Genomic DNA, 19,370 nt, shown 5'->3' on the forward strand with positions numbered 1-19,370 from the left:
CACTTTTGTTTATTAGGTATGGACGCCTTTAAACAACATAAGGATCCATGGAAAGTCTATAAAGAGGAAATGCACAGCACCACTCATTAGTAAGTGCAGTACTTTTTCTGAAATCAGTTTATCATATTTCAAAATAATACTTTGTCTATTTCACATATATTTATGCCTTTACATAAATACTTTAGTTATCAGCTGACACTGTAAGCACATAAATCATAATCCCATATGCAGAATTTTTAACAAGGCAGTACTTGCATGTGTGCTGGTTATGTGGATCTTACTGAATATAACTGTATGTTAAAAAAGATGTGTTATTATATGACACCATGAGTTATTTTTAAAGCTACCTGTGCGTGCTGTGAGTGTGGATGGTTTAAATCAATAACTTTTGCATTTAGGCTTGTTGTTGGTTTACCCATGGTAACAAGAGCATACAAAAGCATATGAAATCACATAATAAATTACAGTTCATTGATTAAACAATTTGATTGATTCAGCTTCACTTTTCAATGAATAACTCTACATGGGTCGGAGTATATAGGGAACATTTAGCTGATGTGATCTCAAGTGTTCCAGTATATCAATAAAAGTATATCAATAAAAGTGATAAATGTAAGAGTTGTTTTATTCAAGTCATGTTATTTGTGACCTTACCTGTGAAATCCAGGCTAAAGTCTCAAGAAGATTCAATTAGCGACCTTGTAAAATATGTACGAATTGCCATGCAACTGTGATATTTTTTAAAATTTTCAGGCATGTAGTGCTTAACTTGCCTGAAAATGTTTAAAAAAATCACAGTGGCATGGCAATTCGTACATATTTTACAAGGTCGCTAATTTGTATTGAAGGGGACATATCATGAAAATCTGACTTTTTCCATGTTTAAAGGGGACATTTCACAAGACTTTTTTAAGATATCAAATCATTCTTTGATGTCCCCAGAGTGCATATGAGAAGTTTTAGCTCAAAATATCATATTAATAATTAATTCTAGCATGTTAAAATTGCCACTTTGTAGACGCAAGCAAAAATGTGCCATTTTGGGTGTGTCCCTTTCCTGTTTACTTTGTTTTTATTTTGGCATTATAACAACATAAACCATACAAACAGACAATAATAAAAAAACAGAAACAGAACAAAAATTTCAATTGTTTAGATAAATAATATAGACGGTTTCATCGGACGCACGTGCGCTAGCGCGATACACGTCTGGATCCGACATTACTTCCGGTTTCGTTTTTTTAATGGTCTGACTAGTTGCTAAACTGATCTCTTGAACAAAAGCCTGGTCGAAAATAACAAATGTTTTGGTTTCCTAGGTAATCTACATGTTGTTTTTTGCTTGTTATATAAATAAACTACGTTTAAAGAACTTTGTTGTTATTTATTCAGAGTTTACCGGAAGTTAATTGCGGACTACGACAGCCGCTTGTTTATGTTGTTACTGCTGAAACCGTCTATACTCCAGATCTGTGCCCTTTTTACACTTATGTACATCTATTTGCAAGTCAGCAGGTGTCATGATAGTTAAAGATTCTCTAAGCGAATCTGTGTGTTGATTTTTGAAATGTGTTTTCAAACAAACTGAGCGTAGTAAACTCCTCCCCCTCCCTTCCGTGCTTTCGTGAACGCGCCCAAACCCATACCCCAAATCCGTCTTGGCGTTTATTGGTTAGAACACTTTGTTATGGTTTCTGGTGTAGGTTTGGCCAGTTTGTTATTATTGCAGTTTGTGGAGGCTGGGCTGTCTACAGATATCGCGTTTTTTTTACAGTTTGATCAGCGGACAGGAAGCAAGCAGATAGTGAGGATATGTTTGCTGGATGTAACAAAAAAATATTTTATGATCTAAAACGCGTGAATTCGCTTAGAGAACCTTTAAAGTAATAAAAAATCAGACGTTTCAGTTATTGGTGTTCGATTAATGTTTAAGAAAAGGTTCCCAGATGGCCTCAAAACCAGCAATGTTATTGGAGTAGTTGTATCTGATTTTCTCCAGATGTAGCGTGGTAGAAAGTTCGGACAGCCAAGATTGAAAAAGAGGTTTTGATGCCTTTTTCCACAGGGAAAGAATTTTTTTTAGCAGGGTGTGTCCTTTTCAATGCAAATGAGTGGATCTTTGCGCTAAATGGCAGTGCCGTGGTTGGATAGTGCAGATTAAGGGGTGGTATTATCATTTTATGACATCACAAGGAGAGCCAAATTTCAATGAATTTATTAGATGTTTGCAGAGAATGGTTTACCAAATCTAAGTTACTGGGTTGATTTACTTTTTTACATAAGTCGATACAAGTACTGGGGACCCAATTATAGCACTTAAAAATGGAAAAAGTGAGATTTTCATGATATGTCTTTCATGATAACCACAACACTGCCATTTAGTGCAGAGATCAACTTTAATTGGCATTTTAAGGACACACCCAATATGGCACATTTTTGCTCACACCTACAAAGTGTAAATTTTAACATGTTATAATAAATTATCTATATGATGAGCTAAAACTGTACATATGTACTCTGGAGACACCAAAGATTTATTTTACATCGTAAAAAGTCTTGTAATGTCCCCTTTAATTTGCATGACCACACTTGTACATTTCGGTACGATTGATTGCTTTTGCCCCTGTGACACAACGGTTATTTGTGGGGTTTCACTATTTTTTTTTTGATAATCGTATGCTTTTGTACGATTCACTACGTATAATATCATATAAATTAGCCAACTTGTAAAATACATACAAATTCCCATATGTAACACTCAGGCCTAAAAATGTCTTATTAAAATGTCTTTTTAATAAATATATTGTTTAAATTTATAGCATAATATTTTAATATAGTTGTGCATCTAATCAAAAGACTTTAACTCATATTCCATTCGATTGTAAATAGGTGGTGGTCACAATGATCAGACGTGGCACTTGGTTTAAAAAAAAACAAGAGCTGCAATTCCTTTGTACTCCACACCGAGTCTCTGTCTATCTATCCTTCCCTCACACACATAAGCCCAATATTTCTAGCTTTCCTCTTCTATGTACTAATCACAACAATCCTAAATAACGTTTCTTAGCGTTCAATGTTCATAAAACTGTGAATGTAAGTTCATCTCACACCATCTTTTCTGTCTCATCAATGATTTTCCAGTTGTGTTACTCGGAGTAGCTGTCTGCTGGAATCAATGCAGTCAAACCAACTAAAGTCATTAATGGAGTCCTTCTTCAAGCGGCGTTCTGTGAGCTCCAAACACAACAGGAGAGTCAGAGCATGTGATCGTGTCTTGGATAACTCTATGAATGTGGATGATTTCCTCTCCGCTCTGAGAGACGTGACAGGCAAAGACTACAAGAGAAGTGATGTGGAGGAGTTATTCAATGAGGTCAGTGCTCTTTCTTTTGTGGCTCCTTGTAGGCCTTATCATTCTCAATACCCTGCTTTCCCACGCTAGTTCAGCAAAAAATGGTTGTCTTTTTGGAGAAACTGGTTGTCCTGATGGTCTTGTTTAAAACACTAGGGTCCATACCAGCACACCACTGCCCATGAAGAGAATAAGCATCTAAAGCAAACGGTGTCCCATCCAGAAATCTATTATATGACATATGTTTTCTTTTGTAAAGATGGACGCCTCTTGTGCTGGACGTATAGGATGGGAAGCTCTCTATAACTATATACTGCAGAAGTACAAGCAAAGTAGAGACTCACTACGGGCTGAACTTAATGTAACCATTTCACAACCACTGATACGCCACTGCGTCTATAACAAGGTGACAGTAATTTGACATCTCTGGTCATTCAATAATTGTATAATTGTAAGCGAAAATAATGTTATTGTATATCCATACATATAATTTTGAAAATCGATTTCCCGAAACTAAACTTTTTATACGTAACTCCTCCTTTCAAGTTACATGCATATCCACCAAACTTCATCTTATCTTTCTGTTTGTCTGTGCCCTATTGCAACCACCCAGAACGTCTGTCTATAACGTCTGTTTCATTCAACTTTACTGTATATACTGTTCCAAAAATGGTCCCAAGCTGTTACTGGGACAGTACCCTTTAAAAAGGTCCTAATACATACCAATAAGGTACAGATATGTATAGATTTGGTACCAGTATGTGCTATCAAATATGCAGTCTTTGGAACAATATACAGCTCTGAGGTACTAATATAAACTCTTTAGGTGCAAACTTTTTGAAAGGTACTCTTCAAGACCCTTATGCTTTTTTAAACTTACATGCAAGGCTTTGTCAAGTCAACGACATTGTTCTATGTTTTTTTTAGCTTCTACACAAAAGTTGTCACTGGGGCGGTACCTTTTTAAAAAGTACACTTTTGTACCTAAAAGGTTCATACTGGTACCTCAAATGGACATATTTCTACCAAAATGGTACATATTAGGATCTTTTTAAAAGGTACTGTCCCAGTGACAACTTTTGTACCTTTTTATGAGAGTGTAATGTCTATGAGTGTTGTTTCACTAATGTAATTGTAAATTCACTCACCACATCAGCGAGAACCAATCGTACGAATCTTGGCAGTGGACCAGACACCAAACACGCGTTACATCAGCATCAGCAAAGGAGGAACCATCACAGCATGGAACGGTCGTCTTGACATAATAAAGCACCTGAGGGTGAGATAATAAACCCATCAATTAATTTCTTTGCTTAATTCTTAAAATAAAATGAGTTTGAGACTTATCTAAGGGCTTATATTTCCGAAACTTCTCTTTAATCCCTGCAGATGTGTGCTGATTCCTCTGAAAACAAAGAATTGGGTAGATTTCAGTGTTGTACCACAGATGGCGTCTACATGGCAAATGTCCACAAGATTGCAGTGGCAACAATGAGCAGGGGAATTCACTTCTTTGACGTTACAACCACTAACTGTTTTGAGCAGTTTCATTTATTTGGTATATGCCAATAAACATAACTGACAGATGTTAAAGTTTGCTTTACGGTCTTGTTGATTTCCTCTATGTTTCTTCAGGATTGAGTCATGTCGCAACTGCTCTGTGTTATTGGTATGACAAAGAGGTAGGCCAGTGACATTCAGTACCCTGGTAATGATTTTAGGCTTGTTAGTTTTCTTTAGTTTGTTGTGATTCATGTCTTGTTTCCATCTAGGCTCCTGGAGAGAAATGTATGCTGATGTGGGGAGATGAGAAAGGCTCTGTAAATTTATTGTGGTTTCTGCAGCCTTTTAAGGGGCTCTTTATGAATCCATTCACTAACAAAACTGCCCCAGCGCATATTTTTATGCCAGTGAGTATGTGCGTTTTCATTGGCTAAATTCAGCTTACAACTGTTATGCTAAACAAAGTGACTTGCCAAAGATGCAGCATTGTAAGGCCTCATAGGTGCTACTGACCCAATGGCTCTTTTAAAACTAAGAAGTCAGTTACTAGTAGTAAGTTACTGTAAAATGGCTATTTTCAGTATATATTTATTTAAGGTGATATTAATTAAATGAAACTAATTTAAAACATGAATTATGTTCATATACGGGTGATTCTCACGAAAACTTGGTTTTAAACATGTCAAGCATGAAAATGTAAAAATTGCTTAAATTTACTTTTTTTCCCACCAGACATTGCAAAACAAAGTCTGGAGTAAATGGGAACATTAATTTAAAAACTTTTACTTATCATTTAACACTTTTTGTAACATAATTTAAAAAATTAGTCCTAAAAAATCTCTACCGCAACAGTCAGAAAACATCAACACTGACATATTTTTTAAATGACATGACAAACCTGAAAGAACATAATTTGGAGATTCTGCACATGCATTTAAAATCAAAGTATTATGCTTCTATTAATTAAATTAACATTTAATAAGCATCTGTTGCGGTAATGATAATCAAAATGTCGTGTAAGCATTCTGACAAGACAATATTTCAAATTAACTGTAAAAAAAGCATCTTACCTGGTAGCCAACTTGAAGTAACTGGTCCATGTGCTTGGTCACTCAAAATCAAACTTTATTAAAATTCTGTATGTGTGCTTAAACTGTTCTCAAAAAGTGTTGCGGAGGATGAGAACATCAGGCATGGACACATCATTTTCCTAATTTTTCTTCATTATTATTATACATGAATATTCAGTAAATATTTTTTCTGTCATCTAAAGTAGTCTAGCAAAACATCCATTTATTTTTTTTTTCGTTATATTTTTGTGTTAATTTGATTAAATTACAACATAACGCATGTTCAAACACAGCCGGACACATTGCGGTAATGAGAATTTCAGCAGAAAATGAGATAAAATTTACAATTATAAATTCTTATGTTGAAATCACACATTGTGCAAGGTAGAACACAGTATTGTGTTAATTCTGATGCTTTTTAATGTTACTATATTACACATTTTAAAGCTAAAATCATTATTGCCGTGGTGTTTCAATGGTTTCGTGAGAATCACCCATACAGTGTGCAGTATGGCTTGCTCTTTAAAGCAGTGGTTCTCAAACTGGGGGCCGTGCTGAGATGGTGCCAAAGGGGCCCCCAGTTTTATGACATTTTATCAAATAAATTAATTTATCATAAAATCTGTGTAATTACATTTCAGAAAAATAAGGCTACTAACCAACAGCCCTAAATGGTAAAGTTTTATATTTTTTGTTCAATTCAAAATATTACATTTTGGAATGTTTTATGTTATAAATTTATTTTGGAGGGGGGCTACGTAGGGATGCACCATATACAAGGTGGGCCACACAACGAAAAAGTTTGAGAACCATGGTTCTAAAGGCTAATTCACACTGATCTGATAAATGTACAATGTGTTTGTGGCGTTTATCGGATCAATGTGAATTATGGGCCTTTCACACGGGACCTGGCATTCGTGAGTGTCTAGTTCATTTACATGCAGAAAGTGGCCAAATGCGGGTGGTTTTACAGGTGGGCCCGCACGTGGTGCTTGTGCACCCAAAATCTTGCCGTTTACACATTCACGGCTGTTTGCGGCAGGCGCCACTAGGGTTAAGTATTTTTAACTTTTTCTGAGCAGCATTGGCAGCCGCATAAACCAGTCAGTAAACAGATTATTAAAAACAATCGTAGAATATTTTACTGAGCCCATAGTTAATTTTTTGTCATTTAATTCCCGGAGATATAAAATAGAAATCAAGAGCATGGGACATTATATGGGGATGGCAATTCCGGCAATTCAAATAAAATTTCTTCAGGCCAGACGAAAAATGATTAGGAAATAATTAAAGACAGCAATTAATATGAAACAATTAATGACAAAATTACAGAATTTTCATTATGCTTCATGTAAATGTGACATTGCTGACTATAACCATGGCAATATCCGCCCCACCATTGCTACGCCAGCATCACCCGCACAAAACACTTCCACTATACGAGAAAAGCGGCAGTCAATGTCGCGTCCTGTGTGAAACCCCCTTTAGCCATCAAGTCATTTTAAATACTGATTTCTGCATTGACCCCATAGCTACATAGAGCTACGGCTGACTATGCCAATGTGGTGTGTTGATGCAGAACACAACAGCTGTAATTGATCTGTTTCATTATCAGAGTGAGTCCTAGAGACACAGTGTGTTTCTACTCCCCCTCGTAGAACACACTAAATCCGTGTTTCCCAACATTGTTTCTGGAGGCACACCAACCATGCACATTTTGGACATTTCTCTAATCAAACACACCTGATTCAACTCATTCAATGATGGGTCAGATAAAGAAAATATTACAAATGTGTAGTGTTGATGTGCCTTCAGGAACAGGTTTGGGAAACACTGCATTAGGTTTCACTTGTGCATTTGGTAAAGATTTTAAAGTCTATAGTTAGATCTAGTTATGATTTGAATGTCACGTCTTTGCATTGACTTTGTATGTAATATATTTGTGCAAATCATTGAATTTGTGTTTGGTGTGTACGCCGCATTAGAAAGAGGTAAGTAAAGTAGCAAACCATGTTTTGGAACATAGATACAGCAGTATCTCACAGAATGACTGTAATGCCAACACAGTTTGGCTTGAAAAATAGTGTGATGCTAGCTGCTGTCAAAATGAACATAAATGTGTCATCAGTAATGTCTTATATTCTTACAGGACATTAGTGCCCACAGTGCACTGATCTCCTATCAGCAAATCCCACAAATCCACAGTGAACCAATCAACAGAATCCTGTACGAGCACCACGGTGAGCTCATTGTTACATCATCTGAAAGCCCAGACAGCTCTGTGGTTATCATTGATATCAATCAGAAGAGAGAAAATTATATTTGGAGAATCGAAGAGGTAAGATTTATTAAATGATAATGAAAGGTGCACCTCATTCTTTTGTTTCCCATTTCAAATATGTTACATTATGAACGACCATCTTCACAGAAAATTATATTAATGTCTGTGGACAACAGGACCAAGTTCCCAAACATTTCATCAAACCACTTTCATCACAGACACATTCTTGGCATGCATGAGACTTATATTATCTTGTAAATATGGGCATAACATATTAAAGTTAATAAATCAAATGCAGATGGACAGAACATATTTATTTCAAAGCGCACTTATAGATTAAAGTTTTAAAGTTATGTCGTTTTTTATAGGATTCAAGTTTAATACACAAATGATTCAAGAGGGTGGTGATGTTGTAAATTTGTGATTGCGGCTTTATATGCAGTGTTCAGATCTCAATAAAACAACTTCATTTAGTTGTTTTGATGGATTTATTAAACTGAGTATGCGCACCGACATTTTCCATTCTGTAATACGCAAAGAAAGTAAAAAGCCACCCCCTCAGTTAGTACTACACAAGTATACACACGTACTAGTCTATTATTAAAACAGGGTTACCCATAAATATGACAGAAGATTTATAATCCATTCAGTTACTTTTCCTGCAGGGAGTTACATGTTTTGACTTCAGCTCTTCTCTTAACCTCCTGGTAACTGCTGGAGTGGATGCTGCTGTGAGTCTGTGGAACCGCTATGTGACTTCTCAACCTACTGCCGTTCTGCGCAGTCACCAGACTACTGTGGTGGATGTGGTTATTCACCAAGCAATGAGCAAGATCTTCAGCTTCTCTAGAGACTCTGTTAGTATACGATATCAGCTTGTAATGTTCAGTCCGAAGCTCTTTGAAATACAGTAGTCTTGGCTAGGGACCAGGCCAAATTGTTTTTTTACGGTGGTGACAAGCAGATTTACATTAAATCCTAAATACAAATGAAACAAACAGCTGTTGAACTCAATTTGACACTGGCAGCTCATATAAAGTTCTGGAATGTTGCTTATTGTGTTTTTGCCAAGTAAGATCCTGGATCAGCATGATTTGTTTGTCTTGGAACAACATTCCTGCTAAAGAAAGACAGTCTTAACCATAACTTTCCCCTAAAATCAGAAGGTAATGGAAGGTTGACAAAAATTATATAGGCCCTAACCCAGTTTTAAGGAAATAGTTCACTGAAAATGTGATAAAAAAACATCAAGTTGTTCCATTTATTTGTTCTGCTTAAAACAAATGAAGAAATTTTGTAAAAATGTTAATAACCAAACAGATTTGGGGCACCATTTCCTTCATTGTGTACAACAAGAAATTTTGCATGCTTGGAACCACTTTAGGATGACTAAATGTTGTCAGAATGATCATTTTTTAGGAAACTATGGTCTATAAACTGATAGTAGGACCAACAATAATGGGTTTACATGATCTCACAAAGTTCAGTGGTATAGTCACAGAATATTTTTCTCATTTATCCGTGTCATTGTCACGGATCTCTGCATTTTTCTGTGTCCATATCACAGACTTTTTTTCCCGTGTGTCAGTTTCACATATTGGTTACTCAATTGTTTTTCCTATTTTAAGCCATTGTTGCTTGGGTTTGGTGTTAGATTAGGGGATTGGGTTAGGATTGGTTTATACAATTTTTTTTTCAGGTTTTCAAACAATTGTCGCCTGACGTTAGGGTTAGAGTTGGGTTTGGGTTAGGATGTCATTTTATGTTAAAGAAAGTCGTTCTAATCCCAAACCCAAGTGACAATGTTAAGAAAATAGAAAAAACAATTAAGTAACCAATATGTGAAACTGACACGGAAAAGAAAGTACGTGGTACAAACAAGAAAAGAGATCTGTGACAATGACACGGATAAATAAGCAAAATATTCCGTGACTATACCACGGAAATTTGTTTCAGGAACACTTGGTCAAATAACGTTTATAATAGTTTGTCAAAGAGGTATGCGTCTTGAGCCATTAATTTAGATGCTGATAAAGCATGCTGTTTAAAAGAAAAATTGGTAACACTTTACACTCTTAGAAAGGATGTGTTAATTTTTAACACATCTTTGTGCATTAAGCTTTTAACACATTATGTGTAATATTAACACATTATGTGTCATTTTGTGTTGATTTTGTGTTAAAATATAACACAAGTTGTGTTAAAAGTAACACAAAATGTGTTGTTTCAATAATAACACAGTGATGGGTGAATTCTGGGACAACGCATTTAGTGTGTCGTCCCAGAATCAACACTAATGTGTTGTTTTTAACACATTCGTTCTAAGAGTGTACTTGAAGCGGTGTTCATAAGACTGATATAACACATTCATAATCATGACATGACACGTGCTATGAACATAAAAGAGATTTTATGCACGTTTATAACAACTGTCTTTAAGTGTCATTGGCTCAATTATGTCATTTTTAATGCAAAGATGACATTGCTTGAGTTGTCTGTTATGACAACTTGACATTAACCAATTCATCATAACTTGTCATGACAACTTGACATTACAAATGAATTTGTCATTAAAATGTAATTTACGGTACATTCACATGGGGCGAAACCGTTAACGCTTGACGGAAGGCTTATCTGAAGCGTGGCCAACAGCCAATCACAGTGGCCGCAACCTATGCTCCAGTCTTTCATCAATGTAATTGGCTGGCTCTGCCTAGGTTATTTGCATAAGGCGATCTGATTGGCTGACGCATGTGTTGCCACTTAAAAAGTTGAGAAATGTTCAACTTATGCCGCGACCAACGGCACTAACACGGGGCCGACGGAAACACAATTTAGTGTTAATACTCTGTCAAATAGTTTTATAACAGCATCATAAATATTTTTCTTGACCTCAACTACACACTGAAAAAAATTATTCATTGAATTTAATCAATTTTTTTAAGGTAAGTGGTTGCAATCAATTTATTTAAGCTACATTTAAACAAAAGTTTTATATTTCATTTTAAGTTACTAATCTTTTTTGTTTAAATGTAGCTTAAATAAATTGATTGCAACCACTTACCTTAATTTTTTTTTTTATTAAATTCAATGAATATTTTTTTTCAGTGTGCAGTGGTACAAATATAATTTGTCATTAAAATGTCATTTAGTGTTAATACTCTGTCAAATAGTTTTAGAACAACATCATGAATATTCTCCAGTTCATACTGGGTTTTTTTTAAGTTTTCACCATGTGTTTGACAAATAAAATCAATCATTCAATAATAATAACAATAATAATTGATAACAATCAATGCATTTGGAGACCGATTCACCTAAAATTAAATGAAAACAGTACAATAATAGGTTAAGCCATGCAGCACTGGGTCCCTATCTCTGGAAAAAACAGTGAATTACATTAAATTAATTTGATTAAATATTTTGTGCACATGTATAATCTTTTGACATGTCTGTTGCATTTTGTTAAAATAATTTGACAGAGCAACAACACCCAATGACACTTAAATGACAGTTTAATGTAATGTTAACCCATAAAACGTCTCGGTTACGGATGTAACCCTCGTTCCCTGAAGGAGGGAACGGAGACGTCACGTCGTGACCGACGAATTGGGAGCTCGCTTAGAGAGACCAATCTGCTTCGAATACTACTAAAACGCCAATGAACTTGGCATTGAGATATTTGCATAATGCTGGCGCCGCCCCGCCAGGTGCGTATATAAGGCGCACGTGCAAATAGGGAAATCAGCTTCTGTTCGCTGAGAAAGCCGGAAGGTGACCGGCCTAAACAGCAGGTGGCAGCACCTGTGGCGACGGGACGTGACGTCTCCGTTCCCTCCTTCAGGGAACGAGGGTTACATCCGTAACCGAGACGTTCCCTTTCAGTCGGTCACTACGACATCACGTCGTGACCGACGAATTGGGAAACCCTACTAAAACGCCACTAGGGGCTGACCTCTTCCAGTGTCTGCTTAAAGCCCTCCGGTTCCACTTAAGGATAGGAGAATTAGGTTTCAAGGCAGAAGGCCGGGCACTAGATGTTCCTTTAACCCCACAGTAGTGCCAGCGACTGGGAAGCGCCCTAACTGAGCGGTATAGGGACGCTGCGGAAGCCACTGCCCCGTTAAGGGCTAATGGTGGACGAAAGTCAACCGTAGTTGAGGTAAAAATGACAGCCGTGGCTGTGTAAGCAAAGCAGTGCTCTGCTAAGGGAAACGTGGGCTGGTAGGATTAACCCCACGGAATAATACTCACAAAGGAACCCGTTGGGACACAATGTGGGGCCCTGGCCAAACACGTAGGTTCGTAAGAATACAGCTAGTGAAAGGCTGACAGCCAATGCTCCGCAACAAAGGCTGTCAAGGCAGTGGAGAGAGCAAATCAAACCATTACGCATTTTTGCTCTGTTAGCCTTCCATACTGAAACTCAATTTGGAGCCTCAGTCGGAGGCTGCAAGCCGACTTGCGAGTCTGCTCTCCGTGTCCCCCCTGGTGAGGACAGAACACGAGAGGATACAGGCTCGATACGAACATTGTAGAATCTAATGAACGTATTAGGTGTCGCCCAACCCGCAGCTCTACAGATGTCTGTTAGCGAGGAACCACGAGCTAATGCCCAAGATGAGGCAACACTCCGAGTGGAGTGCGCTCTCAAATTAAAGGGGCAAGGAATGCCCTGCAAATTGTAAGCCAGGGCGATAGTATCAACTATCCAATGAGACATCCTCTGCTTAGTGACAGCTTTCCCTTTCTGCTGGCCACCATAACAAACAAAGAGCTGGTCTGAGGTCCTGAAGCTTTGCGTGCGGTCCACGTAGAATCGCAGTGCGCGTACGGGGCACAACAAAGCCTCGGTTGGGTTTGCCTGCTCCAAAGGCAATGCTTGCAAGCTCACCACTTGATCTCTAAAGGGAGTAGTGGGAACTTTGGGCACGTAGCCTGGTCTGGGTCTCAAGGTCACGCTCGAGACAGAAGGACCAAACTGAAGGCACGAATCGTCAACAGAGAATGCATGTAAATCCCCTATTCTCTTCACTGAGGCCAATGCTAGTAGGGTCAGAGCCTTCATGGATAGAAGCTTCAGACTCGCAGACTGCAAAGGCTCGAACGGAGGACTCTGTAGCGCTTTCAGCACCATGGACAGGTCCCAGGGAGGAATAGAAGGAGGGCGCGAGGGGTTTAGCCTGCGAGCGCCTCTCAGGAATCTAATAACCAAATCATGCTGGCCCACTGATCTGCCGTTAATAAGTGAGTGATGCGCAGATATAGCGGCGATATCAACTTTAATAGTGGACGGTGACAGCCTACCATCTAACCTTTGTTGAAGATATAAAAGCACAATGTTAATAGGGCATTCTCTGGGGTCCTCGCGTTGCGAAGAGCACCAGGTGACGAAAAGGTTCCATTTTAACGCGTAAGCCCGTCTCGTAGACGGAGCTCGTGCCGCGTCAATAGTGTTAGATACCGCTTGGGGCAAATCACTTAAACCTTGCGCGCGCTCAACGACCAAACGTGGAGATTCCACAGGTCGGGGCGCGGGTGCCATAATGTGCCCCCTCCCTGAGAAAGAAGGTCCTTCCTCAGGGGAATCCGCCAGGGAGGGGCTGTCGCGAGGAGCATTAGTTCCGGAAACCAATTCCTGGTCGTCCAATATGGGGCGATCATTAAAAGGCTCTCCTCGTTCTGCCTGACTTTGCACAGTATCTGTGCTATTAAACTCACTGGGGGGAACGCATATTTGCGCATGCCCCGCGGCCAGCTGTGTGCCAACGCATCCACGCCGAGGCTGCCCTCGGTTAGTGAATAAAACAGGCGACAATGGGAATTGTTCGGTGACGCAAATAGGTCTATCTGCGCTCGACCGAATTTCCTCCAAATCAGCTGGACCGTCTGGGGGTGGAGTCGCCATTCGCCGGGGCGCGCTGCTCGGGAAAGCGCGTCTGCCGCTGTATTGAGCGAGCCCGGTATGTAAATGGCACGAAGGGACCTCAGATGCTTCTGACTCCAAAGGAGGAGATGACGAGCGAGATGCGACAGGTGACGAGAGCGCAAACCGCCTTGACGGTTGATATACGCTACGGTCGCAGTGTTGTCTGAGCGTACTAGTACATCCTTCCCTCGCAGCTCCTGAGCGAAGCGTACGAGTCCCAGATATACTGCCCATAACTCGCGGCAATTGATATGCCAATGCAACTGGGGTGCTGTCCACACCCCCGAAGCCGTGAGCTCGTCGTACGTGGCTCCCCAGCCCGTGTCGGAGGCATCTGTGTGCACAACAGCATGCCGGGAGACCTGTCTCATGGACACGCCGGCCCTGAGAAACGCGGGGTCTGACCACGGGGGGAATGTTGGGCGACACGCAGGTGTAATGGTTACACGATGGATGCCAGCGCGCCACGCTCTCCTCGGGACTCGATCGTGAAGCCAACGCTGAAGCGGTCTCATATGGAGCAGCCCGAGCGGTGTCACGGCCGCAGCTGCTGCCATACGCCCCAGGAGTCTCTGAAATTGTTTCAGAGGGACCGCATTCTTCCCTCGGAATGAACCGAGGCAAGTCAGAATTGATTGGACGCGCTCTTCTGTTAAACGCGCCGATAAATCGATCGAGTCCAGTTCCATACCGAGAAAAGAGATCCTCTGCGTGGGGCAGAGTTTGCTCTTTTCCCAGTTGACCCGAAGACCCAAACGGGCGAGATGTTGAAGTGTTAGATCTCTGTGTTCGCACAGCGTCCGCCGAGAATGCGCTATTATAAGCCAATCGTCGAGGTAAGCCAGAATGCGAACACCGCTCTCTCTGAGGGGCTTTAACGCCGCCTCTACCACTTTCGTGAACACACGGGGAGAGAGAGACAGCCCGAACGGTAGTACTTTGTATTGGTATGCCCGCCCCTCGAACGCAAACCGGAGAAACGGTCGGTGACGAGGGAGAATGGACACATGAAAGTACGCGTCTTTCAGGTCTATTGCTGCAAACCAATCTTGGGGGCGTATTGCACTGAAAATTTGTTTCGGTGTAATCATCCTGAAAGACCTCTTCTGAAGAGATTTGTTCAGGACACGCAAGTCCAAAATCGGTCGTAACCCGCCGCCTTTCTTGGGTACTATGAAATACGGGCTGTAGAAACCCGATCTCATCTCGGTAAGAGGGATCGGCTCGATCGCGTCCTTTGCCAGCAGGACTTCGACCTCTGCACGCAGTACATGTGCAACGGACGCTTTCACCGTGGTGAAACGTATGCCCGCAAATTTGGGAGTGTGCCGATTGAATTGAATTTCGTAACCGAGGCGGATCGTGCGTAAAACCCAACGAGACGGACTGGGAAGCTGAAGCCAAGCCCCCAGGGACCGTACGAGAGGAATTAACGGCACTACCGGTGTACCCGCGGCGGGGCAGCGAGGCGGGACAGGCGGGACTGCCGGTGCGTCTGCCGTGACAGCATAAGCATCTACAGTATGTGTGTGTGTGACACTGACCTGAGCCCGCTGAGGTAAACGGTCGTCCGGTCTCCTCAGCTGAGGACGCAGACTCCGAAGGGGTTGCTGGTGGTCCGGTCTCCGAAGGGGAGAGCTCGAACTCCTCAGAACACCCACTGGCGACAGAGGAGAGGGAGGAAGAGCATCTGACTGCCCGCTCACATCTCTCTCGATCCTCTGGAGACCTGGAGAAGGAATAGGAATGCACTCTTTTTGTGGTTTTGTGGGTGCCGGCTGAGAAGCCGGCGGAACAGAAACAAAACGAAACAAAAGATTTTCCACCCGGCCCTCTACCGGTGGAAGGAGCGGTGCCGTCACCGTCTCCCGTAGAGTGATCCCATCCAACTCCAGGTCGCCCGTCTCAGGGCCGCTTCGACTTCCGTTTGCCACGGGAAGCGGGTGGTGCGGGCGGGGCGGGCTGCCGACGGCTGTTCCCTCTCCGTGGTCTAGAAGACGTTCTAGCGGGGGGGGCGGAGGCAGCCGCCGGAGGGCGCCCTCGGCGAGGAGCAGACGGGGCCGCCGGCGCTGGGGGCCGAGATGCAGGTCGCTTGCACCGGGGCATGATCTGAGCGATCGCTTCCGTCTGCTTCTGGGCGGCGGAGAACTGCTGGGCAAACGACTCGCCGAACAGGCCTGCCTGGGATACGGGCGCATCCAAGAACTTGTTCTTTTCTGCATCCGTCATGTCGGCCAGACAGAGCCACAGATGGCGTTCCTGGACCACCATCGTGGACATCGCACGACCGATCGCCTGTGCCGTGACCTTCGTAGCACGGAGGGCCAGATCCGTAGCAGCCCGGAGCTCCGAAAGCACAGGCGAGTCGTGTCCTCCCTCGTGCAGATCTCTCAAGGCCTTGGCCTGGTGGACCTGCAGCAACGCCATAGCGTGCAGGGCTGAAGCCGCCTCTCCACATGCATGATAGGCAGCCCCCGTTAAACCGGAAGACTGTCTGCAAGCACGGGAGGGGAGGGCTGGGCGATCCTTCCAGGTGGAAGCGGTGGCCGGACACAATTGCATCACAACCGCACGCTCCACGGGGGGATTCCCGTATAGCCCTTAGCGGCTCCATCGGTGAGGGAGGTGAGGGGGGAGGGCTGAAACGGCCGTAAACGGGTAGAATACGGCGACCTCCAGGTCCTGGTCAGCTCCTCGTGCACCTCGGGGAAGAAAGGTACCGGCGGAGAGGGTTGTGAAACCCGGGCAGCTCCAAAGAACCAATCATCCAGGCGGGACGGTTCGGGCTGTGGGGGGTGAACCCACTCCAACCCGACGGTCTCCGCCGCTCGAGAGAGCACGGCCACCATCTCTGGATCGAAATCCGGCGTCACGACCCGTCCGGAAGGGGGGAGGACATCCAGATCCTCAGAGGTAGAGGGCCCACCCTCGGATGCTGCGGTCTCCGTGGACCCGGAGGGAGGCACGACAGATCCAACAGACATCGTAGAACACGACTCTGAAGTTTCCATCGGCGCATCAACCGGCTGTGGATGAGGAGGCTGAGAGGCAGAGGACGAATCCCCCGCCCGGTTCAGCACAGTGATGCGGAGATCATCCTTCGAGAGCTTCACAGCCGCACCGTGGCGGCGATCAGAGCTCGTCGGACGTGGGTTGCGTTTTTCCCGGAGGAAAGACAACCGTCTCCGCAAATCCACAAGGGACATGTTCTCGCAGTGAGAACACTTACCCCCAGCGAACGCTGCCTCAGCGTGCTCGATGCCCAAGCACGAAAGACAACGCTCGTGACCGTCCTTCGGACCCATATACTTCCCGCATCCAAGATCGCACGGACGAAAAGCCATCCTGAAAAGGACGCTAATCTCCGGATATACGAGAGAGTGGCTGCCTTTAACAAGGCACAAAGCTCTCTCGTATCACTCTTTTAGGGAAATTCACTCAGATGCTCAGTTGATGATGCGCACAGGGAAGGCAACGCACACACTAAACTCAAAACAAAAAAGATGCAGAGCCTGTGGAATACTGCGAAGCGTCCGCTGTGGTACTGCCAGTCCAACCAACTTCCGCAATCGATCCCAACAGAGTGAAGTAGCTTCTCAGTAGCAGATACTGCCGGCTTTCGAAGCGATAAAAAGCTGATTTCCCTATTTGCACGTGCGCCTTATATACGCACCTGGCGGGGCGGCGCCAGCATTATGCAAATATCTCAATGCCAAGTTCATTGGCGTTTTAGTAGTATTCGAAGCAGATTGGTCTCTCTAAGCGAGCTCCCAATTCGTCGGTCACGACGTGACGTCGTAGTGACCGACTGAAAGGGAACTAGGTAGTTTCTTAAGTTTGATAATTATTCTGCTATGTCATGTTTATTAAGTATTATGATGTATGGGTTTATGTCAAGTTGTCATAACAAAGATAATTCAAACAATGTCATATTTGCATTAAAAATTACATAATTGAACAAATGACACTTAATGACAGTTGTCATAAATGTGCATGAAATCTCCTTCATGTTCATGTCACGTGTCATGTCAGTCTTATGAAGACCCCTTCAAGTAAAGTGTTACCGCAACATCTTATAATGTATAAACGATGGAACCTGTCGTCTGTGTACGCAGTTAATTAAACGTGTGGATGTGTGTCTGGCTGCGCATATTTCTTTGGAATTAATGAGGAACATACATGTGTCTTGTTTACAGTTGGAAGATGATAAAGGTTGCTATGGTTATAAGTGTCTCACCCATCATAATTTCACAATTCTCCAGATACAACTAAAGTTTCCCCCGAATTGTTCTCAGAAACATGATATCACTTTTAAATCTTATTCAAAATGTCTGATCTATGTTTATCCTTTCAGGTGCTGAACATATGGGATATATCTTCTCATCAATGTGTAAAGACAATCGAGCTGAAATTCCCTAATTTCCAAGCAGGCCTTGTTCTAGAACATGGCAGCTTTCCTCTGCTCCTCAGCCTGACTGAAGATCCTGCCCTCCTGGTGACCTGTAGGGAGTATCTGGCCATGCTGAGACTGCACAAAACTGAGCCCAACAAAAGCTCTAAACTCTACAGCGGTGTCCTTTACAGTCCTCGGCTTGAACAGGTTGGTCTTTTAGTTTGTTGGATTATTGGTTTGAGGATTCAACATTAAAGGTTATTATCTTTAAATCCATTTGTCTGTGTGTTGTATACGTTTGGGTTTGGGTTACTGTAGGTTATCACAGCCTGTGCTGACTCTTCATTGGCTGTGTGGGATGTGAAGACAGGCGGGAAGAAGATGGAAATAAGGAATGCTCATGGTGTGGAGAATATTTCCTGCATTGCACTGGACAGAAGCCAACGCAGACTGATCTCTGCAGCCACCAACGGCACAATCAAGGCAAGGTTTGGGTTGCCTTATGTTAAAATCCTGGACTTAAAAATGGAGTTACAGGTACTTGCCAATTGGCGGTAACTTTGATAGGAACTACATGAAATGTGCAAATCAACCAACATAATTTGAGCAGATCTTTGTTTTAATTTGGTAACGATGGGTGGCACAGTGTCTCAGTGGGTTCAAGCTTTGGCTGGGGTGGGAGGCCTTTCTGTGTGGAGTTTGCATGTTCAAGGGTTTACTCCGGGTACACTGATTTCCTCCCACAGTCCAAAGACATACAGGTTAGGTGAACTGGAGATGCCAGATTGTCCTTCCCCAACTTGAGTATAGATTAACTTGTGTTAGCCAGTTGTTGTCATGAA

At 42.4% G+C, this 19,370-nt stretch overlaps 1 protein-coding gene across 5 annotated transcripts in view; it reads left to right on the forward strand.

Annotated features, from left to right (window-relative positions):
• The window catches only part of LOC129420755 (cilia- and flagella-associated protein 337), a 35,525-nt gene that overhangs the window by 562 nt on the left and 15,593 nt on the right, over positions 1 to 19,370 (forward strand). For 4 of the 5 annotated variants that reach the window (XM_055175819.2, XM_055175815.2, XM_055175816.2 and 1 more), the window contains 11 exons: positions 17 to 89; positions 3,142 to 3,373; positions 3,612 to 3,758; positions 4,509 to 4,631; positions 4,742 to 4,910; positions 4,988 to 5,034; positions 5,125 to 5,262; positions 8,075 to 8,263; positions 8,857 to 9,063; positions 18,490 to 18,735; positions 18,847 to 19,011. In XM_055175819.2, the coding sequence (XP_055031794.2) occupies positions 19 to 89; positions 3,142 to 3,373; positions 3,612 to 3,758; positions 4,509 to 4,631; positions 4,742 to 4,910; positions 4,988 to 5,034; positions 5,125 to 5,262; positions 8,075 to 8,263; positions 8,857 to 9,063; positions 18,490 to 18,735; positions 18,847 to 19,011 (1,734 nt within the window). In that variant the 5' untranslated portion in view covers positions 17 to 18. The remainder of the gene's footprint in view (positions 1 to 16; positions 90 to 3,141; positions 3,374 to 3,611; positions 3,759 to 4,508; positions 4,632 to 4,741; positions 4,911 to 4,987; positions 5,035 to 5,124; positions 5,263 to 8,074; positions 8,264 to 8,856; positions 9,064 to 18,489; positions 18,736 to 18,846; positions 19,012 to 19,370) is intronic. The other variant, XM_055175817.2, reaches the window with a different exon arrangement.

This window comes from Misgurnus anguillicaudatus, chromosome 4, assembly GCF_027580225.2.
Source record: "Misgurnus anguillicaudatus chromosome 4, ASM2758022v2, whole genome shotgun sequence".
In the NCBI taxonomy this organism is placed as follows: Eukaryota; Metazoa; Chordata; class Actinopteri; order Cypriniformes; family Cobitidae; genus Misgurnus; species Misgurnus anguillicaudatus.